Raw genomic sequence first — 15,908 nt, forward strand, 5'->3', positions numbered from 1 at the left:
TCTGAGTTCCCATTTCAGTTCTTTACAAACTGCAGATGACATTTCTGGTTTGGTTAAACTCAATTTCACAGTTTGGAAAAAGTGTGGGGGGGGTTCTGTTCTAAGTAATGCAATCACTGGGAAATAAGCAAAAGGTCAGTTCATTCCTTTCCCGGTTTTTTTCCTTTGCATTCCCTGAAAGGAGGATATGCCACACTTTGAAAAACATTGCACTAAGATAACTACAAACTTACACTTCAGAGCTATTATTGCAGGTTATCTGCAGGCTCAAAACATCTATAACGCTGCACCTTTGAGCATTTCATTCACATTTTACTGTCTTCTTTGCAACAAGGAGCACCAGGAAAAAAATTAAAATGCCAGTTCAGAGCATTTTTGAAGCACAAATCCACTACAGACTCTGGATGCTTCTATGCCGTTAATATAAAGTTTTTTCCCTAGGTTTTTTCTGTCTAAATACACATATAGTGTTTAAGCATCCCAATTTAATGCATATATCCTTATAAAAACTATTTGAGGAAAGAAATATTATTCCCTGGAGGAACGTGAAGCAAAAGGTGACCAACAGCCACCATTTCAAAGGTATGTAGGTTACTTCAAACATTCTATTCGAACCCCTCTCTCAACTGAGCCAAAATAGTGCACACCAGGCAACGGTGAATGAATTTTCAGTAAAACAAATAAATAAAAGTTTGGTAATTTCCCAAAACAAAAGAGAGGAGAGCAGCAGCATTGCTTAACAGTTTCAAAATTACTACAAACATTTCACTAACATGTTCTAGCAACTTGTAACTAGCGTGGCTTGTCTGCCAAATATCTGAGTTCTGCTTTTTGCCATCCCTAGAAAAATCAGCCCAAATTTGATCACAGTTATTATACTGTAGAATAAACACTGTACTTTTCACAAACTCAATAAATGCTTGTTGGAGCTTGGCAGCAAAAATGCATCAAAGATTTTTTCTACGCTGAGCAGAGTTAGTGTGAAGATTTCAACTAGACTGTGCCTGCAGCAACCCTATCATGACTGAATATACACCATCAAAAACTTTCACAGCAAAATAAAACTGTCCCTACAACTGCTACTCCCAGCTCATAGGGCCGCTGCATACAAGACATCACAACAGAGAGCAGGGAGACTATCCACCACTCTTAATGGCCATGGACAGGCATTACATTTGTGCTAAGAAATATGCGACCGCATAGCTCTCCAGCCACTGAACAGAAATGCTTGTACAGCTAGCTCCCTTCTCACATTTTTGTGGCACTGGAGATTTTTTGGCACTCAAACTGCAGGCCTGTCCATATTCAATGTCTACCTGTTGGCACATCGGCAACTCAGAAGACAAAGTAGCCCATATTAAATACTGGGGTGGAGAGGAAAAGGTAACTGAGAAACAGGACTGAAAATGAGGAAGGGACAAAAACAGAAGTGAGCAAATTTAGGTGGGAGGCAGCAAAGGCAGATACATAATCACTAACGCATGGGCCCTTTTAGAACCTGGAACTAAACCCAGCATTCCAAAACCTTAAAATCCTTCTGCTGTCTACAAAGAAACCAAGAAAACCATTACCAAAGTATGTCTCTTATCTTTTCTAAAAGGTGCTGATAAACATGATATGATTACATGAATACATAAAGGATGACAACCTAAAAATGGTTATCAATTACTGTTCATTCAAGTCACAAGTTTGTCTATAAATTAACACGGTTCTGATTCTGTCAATGACCAATACAGAGTAAATCTAGTTCCATATGAAAGAATCCATAGTGTTTTTTAATTTTGCTTTTATCAACAAAACAAAACACACTAAGCTTGCTTGTGGGTTTTGTAAGCCATTTCCCATTAAGTGTCAAGCATTCAGGTCTAGGAAAAACCTTCATTAAAGCTTTAATTGCTATAACTGTAAGTATACATCATGGTACAGTCTACTCAAGTATTATTTTTCATGCAATGTATAGGCTGTTGCCTATTGAAGTGAGGCTACTGGGAGGAAAGCGATATCAACATCCCAGTCTTAAGAAGATGCCTCTTTCTAAGCCATATCATGAAGCCAAGCTTTAAAATGTTGCATTTAATAAGGATGTTGCACCTCCCCACTAGTGGGCACCTCTGAAAAGCCGGATTAAGTTTTATACAGATAACCCTTCCATAGCATTTCATGAATTGGGCTAATATGAGAGTTCCTTCTTTAGTGAGGTTAATGACTTTAAACCACTTCTGTTTGATATCTGGCCAAATACCAGTCCTCAGATTATTTTAAAAAAACCCAAAAAACAAAACAAACTTGAACAGTGGCAATAAATAAATAAATAAACCTGTTATTATATTGAAAGAGGTGCTGCTAAATTCAGAAGAGATACAGAGGAATGCTTGGAGTCTAAAAAGGTTAAGAACTGCTTCTATCTGCAAATACATAAAGTTAAGATGCACCAGATATATGCAAACACAAAAAGAGTAGTCTGTTTGCAAGGAAAATAAAAACAAAAGGGAGGACGGAGAACAGCCATTAAGCAGCAGAATGAAAGTGACAACACAGTTGCAGAAGCGTCACGTAGGAGATAGTAAGCCAGTCTGTAATTAATTTATTTCATTAAATGAAAAGTTAATTGAGTCACTGACCTATTAAACTCACTCCAAATCATTTAAAAGAGGATTAAATCTCACAATTTACAGAAACATTTGAACAAATCATGAAGAAAAAAAAGTTATGCTACATTACCATTTTTAAAAACAGAATTTCAAAATATTTAGTAGAGGTGCACCGATACATCTGTCCATACTGTATAGGCACTCATATCAGGAAAAAATTGACATTATCAGCAATCAGATTTTTTTTGGCTGACATGGCCGATAATGATGCCGATAAATGTTGTGTGCATGAGCACAGCTGCAGCATGCACGCCCAGGAGTGCAGCCCAGAAGCTTGAAGAGCAGCATCTGACTGGTAAGCTTGTGGGGGGGGGGGGGGCGGCGGGGGCGGGGACACACATAGGGAAGGGTAGACTGAGCCCCTGCAGTGAGGGAGGGAGTGGGGCTGGGGCTGCCCAGCTGGGGCGGGGCAAAGCATGGGACAGAGCCACAGGTCATCCAGGGGATGCAGAGGCAGCTCCACCACCACTGCACATACCCCTGGGGTAGGGGAAGTGCATGTTCCCCAGATCTGTGCACGGGGCGAGGGCAGGCTGACCGCTGTGGGCTTCAGACCAGATCTGTGCTCAAGTGAGGCTGGGCAAGGCAGGTGGCAGCAGCACTGGGAGGGAAGGCTATGGCAAATTTTGGTGTAGCTGTAGCCCCCCCCCACCAGCCTGAGCACAGCCTGGGACCAGGCCCCACCCCCTGATAAGAAGTTGGCAGCAGCTCCCAGCCCTGAGCTCACAGCAGCAGCCCACCCTCACCCTCACCATGTACAGATCTAGGGGGGCACATGCCCTCCATGCCTCCCCTGGCAGTGCACACAGCAGCAGGAGCTGCCCCCCTTGCCTGTGTCCCCCCAGACAAACCTCAGCTGTCCCGTGCCCTGCCCTACCTTACCCAGGCAGAGCCTGCCCCTGCCCCACTCTCTCCCTCAATCTGCACCCCCCCCATGCCCCTTCCCCGCAACAGACTTACCAGCTGCTCTCCAAGCTGTTGTGCTCCATATCAGCAATTGGGTCGGTATCCACTGATATGGCTTGTTAATAATCAGCCATCGGTATCAGCCCAAAGGATCTTTATCGATGCACCCCTAATATTTAGTGTTGAGAACTACTTCTCCAAAAGATACGTCTCAAAACGAAGACAAATTTACTGTTACAAGATATTACAATTGTAGTAGTTCTATAATGTCTACTCTCTCTCCATATCGTACACTCATTATTTAAATCTGTAACTGTTCTTTGCTACAATCGGCATTTTTATGAACTGGGATTTGCATCCCTAACAAATATTACCCAATTCAAGTTATTTCAGCAATGTTACTTACTACTATGCTTCTCTATCTTACGTAGTTTAATGCTCTGTTATTAGAGTATCCTTGATACTCTACTGCAAACAGAGAAGCTGAACAAAGGACAATAAAACATGACTGTACGTGCAGCGGGGGGGGTTTATGATGAGCAGTTTCTTCAAAAACAAAGTCGATTTAATATAAACAACACATAAAAATAAATATTAAGAGAAATCAAATGAATGCTTTACGTTGTTTCAGTGACCCATGCAAACAGTTGATAAAATGAACACACTACTTCTGAAATATATAAAGAATAATACTTTTTGTTTATACAACTTAATTAAAAAGACATAATTCACTGACACAGGATATTAAACTCAATAGTTTAGTAATATTCAGGAAAAAAATGTTCATCCTATTCATAAGAATATCATCTCCAGTTCAATACCACAGTTCAGATACAATAACATATTTTCCTAACATATAACCTGCACCTTCCCCCCCCCCCAAAACCAGCTTCAGAGAATTGGGGTGCACATTATATACAAGGAAAAGAGCTTCCAAAAGAGCAGAAAATTTGGGGGAGAAGACAGCAGCAATTATCGTATTGTTGCAACATCAATTAACCCTACCATTGCTCCCTCCACCTGTCCCTGGCCACCAGATTTCCAGACTCATGGGGAGCCACAATCTGGATGGTACGTGTGGTACCAAGCAGCCACAGATCTGAGGCACCAGACAGGGTCCCAGCACATGGCCCACAGCCTCAAAGACCAAATACACTGGTACTTACCCATATTCTAAGGTAAGATTATTTTCCTTGCTTGGAGCCTTCCAAAAATAGGCTGCATGTTATTATTTCGGTATGACGCCACCGATGAAACCAAGAAGGAATTCTACGCCAACCCTGACCAAGTCCTTCCTGATGTTCTGCAGGGAGCAAGACTTATTTTTCTCAGTGATTTTAATGGCAGAGTCAAAAAGGACTCTAATCTCTGAAATGGAAGCAATCATTGGTAAGGAGGGAGCAAGAAAGGTCAATTCCAATGGTATCCTCCTCTTAACCAGATGTGCAGAACATGGACTCGCCATCACCAATATACCCTGTTCCACCAGAAAACCAGGCACAAGACATCACAGCAACACCTACAATCTAAGCACTGGCACCTGATTCGACTATGTCATTGTTTGTGCCCAGGATTGCAAAAACTCTGTTTCCCACCAAGCTAGGCTGGGAACTGATGACTGCGGGTCTGATCGCTGACTCATCTGCTCGGTTATGTCACGCAAACTGCTCCCAAGCAATGGCTGCAGCAGCAGCAGCAGCGCCAACAGAAGATCAATGTTGAAGGACTCAAGGACCCAAGCAGGCAAGACTTCTTCCACCAATACCTCACCAAAGAACTCGTAAATTCCAATCAACAACAATAGAAGAATAACAGCAGCATGTGGGATGCCCTTAAGGCCACCATCATCAGTGCCTGTGAAGAGCACATTTGATGAAAACAACTGGGAGATCCAAGAGTTGTTCAGTTGCAAACACGTCTTTTATGCTTGACAAAATGACAAAAATCCCAAGAAAAAGAAACTGAATCTCCAACAAGCCAAGGCAGAGGTCCAAAGGAGGACTGCACTATGAAGAACAAATGGTAGGAAGAGAAGTCTAAGGAAATTCAACATCTCACTGGCATCTACAATACATGTGGTTTCTTCTGTGCCACCAAAGCCATCTAGTCTGAGCAATCAGGAACCAACACCCTTGAGACCTAAAGATGGAGGAGACCTGACCTAATCAAGGAAAGGGGAGTCTCAATGCCCACTAGAAGGAGCATTTTGATGACCTTCTTGATTGAGACTCTGCTCTTGACAAGAGTGTTCTCAACTCCATCCCACAACACCCACTCAGAGATCATCTTGGAATCCCCCCAACCCTTGATGAGGCTAGTAAAGCCATCAAGAAGATGAAGAACAAGGCATCTGGAGCAGACGGAATCCTAGCAGAAGTCTTCAAGCCTCAGGGACACCATGATTTGTCTCAATCTTCAAGAAATTGACATGTCTGACTGTGGAAATTACAGAGGGATCTCCTTGTTGTCTACCACTGGGTCTTAGTAATGGATCTATCACAAATTCTTTTGAGGCTAAAGCGGGAGTTAAGCAAGGCTGCATCATCTCTCAACATTTCTTGCCGCAATGCTACATATCTGGCCAGCAACAAGCTTCCAGCCAGAGTAGAGCTAAACTACTGAATGGACGATAAGCTGTTTAACCTCAGCTGACTCCAAGCCAAAAACAAGACCACCCCAACCTCAATCATTAAGCTCCAGTATGCTGATGATGCTGTAGTGTGTGCTCACTCAGAAGCAGACCTTCAGGCAATTGTCAGTGTCTTTACTGAGGCATTAAAAAAAAAAAGTGACTGATACTTAACATTTAGAAGACTATGGTCCTCCACCAACAAGTTCCTAATGAACAGTCCCCAGTTTCAGTAATCAAGATTCACGGTGAGACTCTGGAGAATGCTGAGTATTTCCCATAGCTCGGAAGACATCTTAGAAGGCTGAGATCTATGAAGAAATCCAACATCACCTCTAATATAAAAAAAGTGCAGCCTTTAAACATCTGAAGAAATGAGGGTTCAAAGACTACAACATCAGATCTGAAAACAAGTTCATGCTTTATCAAGCAACTGTGATCCCCACATTGCTGTACAGAACTGACATGGACAACATACAGAAGACATCTAAATTTATTAGAGAAGTACCATCAACACTGCCTACGGAAGATCTAAATCCAGTGAAAAGACAGACGCACCGACATTAACATCCTCCAGCAAGCAAACACCACGAATATTAAGGCGACGATCATCCCACATCAACTTTGTTGGGCCGGCCATGTCATCCGGATGCCTGACTCCCAAAGCAAGGGTTTTTTTGCCAACTCAGCCAAGGCATACACGCTCAAGAGGGCAGAGAAAGTGCTTCAGGGACATCCTCAAGGTCAACTTTAAGAAAATGCAACGTCAACATCAGCTCATGGGAGACTGTTACCCAGGATGTCCCCAAATGTAGCTAGAGACTGCTGCAGGGATATCAGTACTTTGATACCTCATGAAAACAGGAGATGGAAACAGAAGGGACTGCCAAAGAAAAATGCATGAAAAGTAAGGTAACGTTACCAGTCCTCGTATTTCACTGAAAAAAAACAAAACAGACTAAAGTCAGGGAGGAACCTTATTTATCCCTTCCAAATAGGAAAAGTACCATATAATTTACCAGGAACATTACAGAGAGAAAGGTTTAATCTTTCTTTGAAGTATGCAGTGCAGGCCATGATTGAAGTCAAGGTACTTCCCCAGACGAACCACCAGTTTGTGGCTCTATTGCTATCTAACTCTAAAACAGAGTTACATTTTAAAAACCATACAGACATTGGTGATTTTGTCTTTGTAAGATCTCAACTTCCTGGCTAGAGGCAACGATTTATGGGGAGTGATCTCTTTTACTGGACCAACTGCATGGTTAGAATAAAGTTAGACAACCTTTCAAATGCAAGACATTCTTCATTAGACTCATAATTCAAGTCAATGGCTGCACGTGACTAACAATACTCAAGTTGCTTCTGTTGTACATCTGTCATGCACAGTTGATACCACTACAGGCTCCGATAGCACTGTTGTTAAAGCCATCTACTAGTTGCTATTATTGACAACTTTTTGATGACTTGAGAATAATATGCGCAACTTAAAATTCTTAAAATTTATAAACTTTAAACAGTATTCATGAGTTTAACTCTAACCCTCAATATGCAGCAAGACAGACAGAACCGACAATGACACTATTTCATCTTTCCCTACATAGCTGTTATTCATGCCCCTTTGTCATTTAAGTTACTGACAACAACAAAAATGAAGAGGCCGGGAAACTAACACTGTAACAGTATGAAACTACAGGGCTAGCAACTACAGATTCCATTTCACAAGTAAAAATGTTAAGTTCTGACATTGCAATTGCAGTTAATATGAAAACCTTCATGAACTAATTAGTATAAAACATGCACATGCAGGAAGCAAAGGGAAGAGATCAGGCACCAGGGGAGGTGGGCAGTCTGCCCGCCCCTCCCTCCCTCCAAGGCTGCTTGCCTTGCCACACTGCAGCAAGGGTGGTGAGGGGAAAAGAGAGATGGACCAAATTTAAAGATGACCCCTCCAATAATTAGATTCTACACATGGAAAATTATAACAAAGTTCAAGTTTTCCAGGTACAGAATTTAAATTTGTGGAGTAGCCTGAAATTCAAGGTTGCGTTGGATTCAGGTAAATACAGTGGAGTTTTGAGGGGATGGGTTGGAGGGCTGCAGCAGGCAAAAAATAATGAAAACTAACAGACCAATTCTCCTGTGGCAGAACTCAGAAAGACCACAACAGGGCAGAATAGTTTTAACAGGATGAATTCCTATGTGAAATCTCGAATTTCAAAGACTTCAGGGAACCCTGGCTGAGAATCACTGCTCCACACAGCTTCTACCATCGCTTCACCCTCTGTCAGTCCTCTTGCCTCATTTAAGAATATTCTAATCAGATAACATTATAGCTCCATTTCTCAAAGAATTTCTCACTACACTGTTAGTTTGCAATTTGCCATTTGCAACCATAGCTAGACAGTACTGCTAGCCATTTTTCCCCTCTGAAGAAGTGTAAGTAGTTGCTATAGTACCATTTCCAGCTTTAAAGGCTCCACTCTTGAAACTCCCACACTGTTTAGTTTCTTATTTTTCAGGCAACTGACTTACAAGGTCTCAATCCACAAAGTAAATATTTTTATGTGAAATAATTAAAAAAAAAAAAACACAAGAAGTCACTAATTTGTTTCAAACAAACCAAAGGGATTTTTTTTTTTTGTTCTACTCAGGGGAAAAAAGCACATCTAAAAAAATTGATTTTGCTTCTTTAAATGAGCTTTGCAACTGGGACCACAATATTTTCTTTTTTTTGTCACAATACACTTAAATCCAAAGACACCAAATAAAAAATATTCACACCCACAAATGCCAAAGCTAACTGATGCAAAGTAACATTCCTATAAGAAACAGAAGTAAGCTCTCACTATCATTATTAGTAATGCATGTGTCCCAAACCATTGTCCACAGGACCTTACTGTTCTTGACAACATAAAAATGGTCCTCTTCCCCACTAGCATATATAAAAATTTGTTTTAACTTCATTCTTATAAGTGTTCAAAGGTCTCTTTCATGATTTGACTGCTTTGTGACAAGTTTACATATGACACTGCAGCCATTTGACTAGATAAAATATAGCTAGACTTAACAAAAATTTAAAATTTACAAAACTGTTGTAAGATACGTTGTGAGACACATTAATAAACCCACCACTTTTTTTATATACTCAACATTTGTTAAGTTTTGTAAATGCAAGATGTAGCTGCTCATAACCTTCCTTTAAAAAGCCTCTAATCTCCCTGGTTCATCTATATTGGTAGAACTGAATTACAAAATAAATTAGCATTTACAGATGCATACATACTTCTCAGACTTATGGGGCAGCAAAATCAATGTGTCTCTTTCAATACTTTCTTACTTGCAAAAATATTCATACTGGACCATCATCATGATAGCCAATTGCTATCGTGATACTTAAGGTATTAACACAAACTAAAACAGTACAAGGGATCTAAACGCACACCAGCCGATGTACAGTACCTGCCTGCATGCATGCACATTCTTACTTCACAGTATGTAAATATTAATAGGTGGCAGGTTACTTCTGGCAGGAGTGGGATCACTGTACACAGGTAAACAGACCTAAATATACTGAAGAATAAATTTCTCCCAAGTCAGAAGAGTTACCCAGCCAATACTAAATTAGTTCTGAACGAATTTTAGTGCTCCAAGATGCTCGCTCCTACCCTGGAGGTCTTCAAAAGGAGGCTAGATAGACAGCTTGCCAGGGTCATTTGATCCCAGCATTCTTTCCTGCTCATGGCAGGGGGTCGGACTTGATGATCTGCTCAGGTTCCTTCCAACCCTACCAACTACGAAGCTATGGAAGAATGTAATAAAATGTGAAGTAAAAGCATACACCTTTACTATAAGTTGTCTAATCATGTTCTGCTATGGAGAAACAAACAAACAAACAAAAAAGGATGTGTTCTTTCAATAAAACACAGGAAAAAGTACTTAACAGGCAACCAAGTGCTTTGATAAGTATGGTGCACAGAAATACATTTTCATTGTGAGAACACACAATCTCAGGCATTCAAACTCAGAGACTTTTTCCCTTAGCAGTGCCCATACAGCATGCCATCACTCCTCCACTCCTTGTGTTCTGTGCAGAAAGCCTAGAACGGTAATCTCTTCCTACACCTCTCAATTACAGCATCTCAGATTATAAGAGGCTCTAAGGAAGAGGAGGTAAAATATGCCATGTGGAATGGGCATGCAGATAAACGTCTGAGAACCTCTGTTACTGTTAAGGACAAAGAACATGCTAAAAACAGATTCTTAGGGAGAGTGAGAGAGGGAATGGGGTAGGAGATGAAAACTCTTTGCAGTAGTTGAAAAACAGATTAGAGTAACATGTATTGTAAGCCACTCTGAGCTTTTCTGGATAGAGGGGGACATAAATCTAAATAATTACTGTCAGCAGCAGTAGCATCTGTGAGAGGCAGAAAAGAAAACAAACTCCTCTGCAGTAGCCAGAGGACACTGGGCTCAAACTCAGAGTACAATGTCAACAGAAGTCCAGATACCACCAAATTCTTTCCTCCTCCTCCTGAAAACAGTGTAATCACTACAACACTGCCTACAGAGCTCCAGATTGTGACCACCCCTGGTATGCAAGTAAAAGAAGTGGGTGAGTATCTTCATAGCTCTACTGAATACTAAACTATGCTTGCTGGATAAACAATGTTCATTTTATGTATAACTATAACTAACACTGAAGAAGAGATCATCATGGACATACTCAAAACGTTTAATCTGGATTGTGGGAAGTCAGCCCCAAGGAGCCCAAAAAACCCCTATGATTTTCATTCTAAATTCTGGTGTGCACAAATTAAAATATGACAGAAGAGGATGACAGAAAAAATGAATGAACAGATTAAAAACCAACATTGCCCTTTGGTTATTTGCACCTGTATGCCAAAAGATGCTGCTGCAAAGAAATGAAGGTAATGAAGACTGTAGCCCTTCTTTTTATAAACAGAGCTGAGGAACGTACCAGTTAACTTTTTTACATATTACTTGGGTGATGACTGATACCCTCTTTAGTTACATGTCCACTGGGAAGAGAAGGCATTTAGAACCAAGTTAGTTAATCCAAGGCAACAGACCAGCAGACAAAGCCATCTGAATTTTTTCCACAAGTTAATTGGTCATTTGTAGGAAAAGAATGCTCGCAAAGCCATCCGAGAAGGTAAACAGCTGTGTGAGAGCTATGAACCGTCTTGTCTTTTCAGCGCCTAGGGCAAGAGCTCTCGTTTGTCTTCTCTTTCCAGAACAATTTACTTCTGCAGAATGAAGCAAGCGGGTGTCTATGACTTCCAGAACTGACTGGGTTACAGCAAAAGAAACACTGTATTTGATTTAGATATTTTTCAAGACATCTAAAATAACACACCTCTTAAAACCACTTCTCATATTTAGTTTGTATTATGCCTTTCAGAAGCTAGAGGCTTAAATATAAAAGTTTGTCTTATTACTTACTGTGAATACATGAAATAATTTAACCCTGATAACATAAAAGCCTGGAGAACCATATCCTTGGGGGATTACACAGTAAGATTTGTATGTTTTAGGACTCCAAAGATTTCAGAAACCATGATGGCTTGAATTCAAAAGGAGAAAATGGTTTCATTTCCAGACCCATATTTACCCCACAGGTAATCTAGATGCATAGCAGAAAGAGAAGGGGAGCCACTTTCACCATTTTTTGGGGTATGAACAAACAGAGCTTGAACAGTTTCAGAAGGGAAGGGATAACTGCTGCTTCGGAGCATGTTGCTGCTGTTATGCTCTAACACAGTGGTTTCTCAGCCTTTTAAGACTTGAGGCAGCTCTCTAAAAATTCCAGCTCTTATGTTTTCACTCATTTTTGGACTATAGAAAAATAACAGAACATATTTTTCATTGCAAAGAACTCAGCCCATAACACAGCAGAATGTTTCTGATGCTATGGATGTCTATTTGAACCCTCTGGGTTTATCTTATATATCATCCATTGGTTCTGGTGGGGCAACCTTCTGCCCTTACAGGTTGTTCTATCATTAGTATTGCAGTACATCCAAGGATCAAAGAACAAGATCCATGATTACATACAACAGACAGCCCTCCAAAAAGACCCTTCATGCTCCAAAGAGCTTACAATCCAAGCATAAAAGGAGAATATGTGTGAAATGCAATGAGGCACACTGTGGTCACATCAAAACCATCTGTGCAAGGTTTATTAGCAGAGGGAGATGAAACAGTCTGTCAGTGTCAGTCACCCTAGAAAGAGGTCCCCTATACCACAATTTGCCAAAAAATGGTGAGGTACAAAAGATTTGTTCTGAACAATTAATCACCATCTAGGGATCTATTTTTCAGGAAAGCAAGTACTAGAGATAAATTTATTCAATATGGCTTGAATTCATCACAACTGTGAGACCAGGTTTTTTGGGTCATCACTGGTTACGCACTGACTGATGGTAAGATTATAAGGGTGCAAATGATGGACTATATCTCTTACTCCTTGAGAAAGAGATGGTTGTGGCTAATGTGACCTTTCACTTTTAAAACTGGCCTCTTTCAGCCCAGGGCATTTTTGGACTTGCCCTTAAAAGTGTTATCAGGTCTATGCTCCTCTCACTCCTCACCATAGCAGTGAAGATATTGTTAACTACTGCCCCAAGAGAATTCCCATCCTCTTTATTATTTGCCTACTACACCAACCTTTGGGTCATCAGATAACTTTATCAGTAATCATTTTATGTTTCCTTCCAGATAAATAATAAATTACTAAATATACAGCACCCAAAAGCTGATCCCAATGGGAATGCCATTATGGGAAGGAAAAGAAACCAACAAGAAAATAAGTGCTTGATAATTTTCTGCTTACAACTACATTGAAACCTATCAGTTAGCCAGTTTTAAATGCGTGCCATTTTCATTTAGAAATCAAAACTATACAATTGACTTAGACTTAGTACTGCACATCAATGCCATCAACACTGACAAAAGTAATAATTTCAATTTATTTTGACAAGGTCTATTTTCTGTAATGCCACTTGATTGGCATTAGTTTTTTCTACTTGCATTTTTGAATCTTTAATCAAATCCTCTATCAGCACCCTATTACTTTACACAGGCTTGTACCACACAGCAGACTTGTAATGGGCAGAGGGGTGGTGAAATGTTGTAAAGGTACCATATTTACTTGAACATAAAATTAGGTTTTCCCCCTGCCATAAACAACATAGGGGTAGGGAAGGAAGCCTATTGTCTTGCATCTGCATACAAGGAAACTTCATTAAATACTTTGGTTATCATTAAGCTGTGGCCAAAAGCAGCTTGTGCTCAGCACTAAAAACCAACCATGAAATTGATTACATGCAGCCAACATCAGGCATAATTATAAGCTACATGGGTCCATACTGGGCAACGCTGATAGGAACTTATCACAAGGATAGGTTAGTACAGTCCATCTGAATAAGATATATGGTAGTGTCCATTAAGTGCAGCCCCTTTCAACACTGACACTTTTTCATGGTGAACTACTTCCTGAATCTCTCTCAACTTCCTCTCCATTTCCACAGCCAAGCTGTGCCTTTCTTTCCCATTTCCAATGATTCCTGTTTCTTCGCCAGCCTTATATGTCTGGCAAACATCACTAAACAGTTCACTCAAAATCTTTCTGCAGCCCCTCTCAGCCTGTCACGTATGATTAGTGTGACCTCACCCTCCGTGAGATGGAGCCAGAACAGGCTGCCTTGTACCTCATCTGCATATACATTTTTGGAGCATCCCAGGACTTATGACAAGAACACCCTGTGTTCCAGTCATGAGTGGAGGACCAATTGGCATGTGGATCCTTTGTGGAGGACTGTCTGAAGTATACCCACAAACTGAGCAGTGCTTAGCTATGGGATCACCATGGGTTTAAACACTGTTCATTGTGCTGTGGCCCAGCCCAGTGAACTATGGGATAAATAATGAGCCTTTTGGCTTTATATTAACTTCATGTATTGTTTGTACTATATATAAAGCAAATTCAGAAGTGCTACTTAAAAAGTGCATTTATGAAGTACCTGTGTTAAAACATGCAGCAGTTAAAAAACCTAAACTGCAATTGGATGAACTAAATTACTATAGGCATGTTTATTATAAAGTCAATGTTTCAAATTTGCCCCTCACTTCCATGTGCTCAGGGACAGCAGGGTCTGCTAGTAAGAGCAGGGAATGGAAGGGGAAAGGGGTTTCAAGGGGAAGATGTGGGGGAGGGCAAGGGGGCCACCTGATCCACCTAGATTTAAATTTTCCCTGCTGTAGCAGTGGGAGAGGGACAAATTCAAGGCAAACCTCTAATAAGATTCTATACCTGGAAAATTATAATAATTTCATATAAAATTTCCATATGTATAATCTAATTATATTCATGGTTGACCAAATACGTTATTTAACATTTGTTAAAATGAGTAAAATTTTCTTATTTAGATAAAAATTAATCAGAAGCCACTCGCCACAACCCCCACTGTAAGATTTGCATGACCAAAAAATTCATAATTAAAAAAAATACAAACTGCCTACAAAAATACTTGGTTACATGCTTTTTAAAAAAGTATTATGAATTATCAGTCAAATGTAATCATCTTCACTTATCTGATCCTTGCACATAAAAAGCATATAAGATATCTGACAACAGAAATAGCTAGATTTTCTCATCTATATTTAAATAACATTGTACAAAAATAAGGAATTCACACTTACGGTAAATATCCGTCTGCCAGTCCGATCAAATGTTACACAGTATACGGAAGATAAATGTCCTAAGATTCGTTTGTGCATTTTCATATGTTGATACACTGCAGTTGGAACAAGGCGTTCAAGTCTGTATCTTCCATTTAGTTTTCTTGAAAAGAGGGTATCCACTACCAAAGGGAAAAAAAGATATTTATATTCTGCTAGGTTTCAGTAGCATTTATATTTTGTGGTAACTGTATATTTGCCCCAGCTGCCTATTCATAAAAGGAAAACCATTTTCAATGTTTAACTATGTAATGCGCATTAAGTTTTTATAACAGACTCTCATTTTAAACATAACACAACTAATCAACTGTCCCCAGTAAACTAAGGGAAAAACATTAGAGCAAAAAGTAGCTCAGACTAGTAGGGGTGTGCAAAACAGGCCATATTCAATTCGGATTTGGCCCAAATCAGAGACAATGATTTGATCTGTTGCTTTGGATCACTGTCCCGATTCGATTCAGCCAAATGCAAATCTGAAGATTCAATGCAGATACAGACAATCAACAATTCTGCCATAGACACAACTTTAAATGTTTTTTCTATATACGAGGTACCAGGTGCAACTTATGAATGCTGCGATAGTGGCACAGAATGAGCATCCCACAGGAGCATGGGGGGGGGCGGGGGGCGCTTGGTGGAGAACCCAGAAATGGACTGGAAGTGCTTCTGGTCCACTTCCAGATCCACTGCCAAGCACGCTGGAGGCTCCCCCGCGGTCCCGTAGGATACTCCCTCCACCCCAGCATCTCAGCATTCACGAGCTGCCTGGAACCTTGTGGTATGTAGGAAAAACTTTTAAAGCTATATCTGAATCATCAAATCTTTCAGAATCTCTCCAAACAGATTTGGAGGGTTCCGATTCGATTCGGTGAAATTAAATGGTTTCCCAATTTCATTTGGAGAGAGACAGCCACTGAATCGAATTAGCAACCAAAGCTTTGCACAGCCCTAATTGCTAG

General features: G+C 40.3%; 1 protein-coding gene across 2 annotated transcripts in view; it reads right to left on the bottom strand.

Moving 5' to 3' along the window:
* Window positions 1-15,908, bottom strand: part of PHIP (PHIP subunit of CUL4-Ring ligase complex) — a 161,594-nt gene that overhangs the window by 111,579 nt on the left and 34,107 nt on the right. For both annotated transcript variants that reach the window (XM_090035265.1, XM_090035273.1), the window contains exon 7: window positions 14,911-15,071. In XM_090035265.1, coding sequence (XP_089891391.1) covers window positions 14,911-15,071 — 161 coding nt within the window. The remainder of the gene's footprint in view (window positions 1-14,910; window positions 15,072-15,908) is intronic.

This window comes from Crocodylus siamensis, chromosome 1 (genome assembly GCF_052110815.1).
Source record: "Crocodylus siamensis isolate JL-2025a chromosome 1, ASM5211081v1, whole genome shotgun sequence".
Taxonomy (NCBI): Eukaryota; Metazoa; Chordata; order Crocodylia; family Crocodylidae; genus Crocodylus; species Crocodylus siamensis.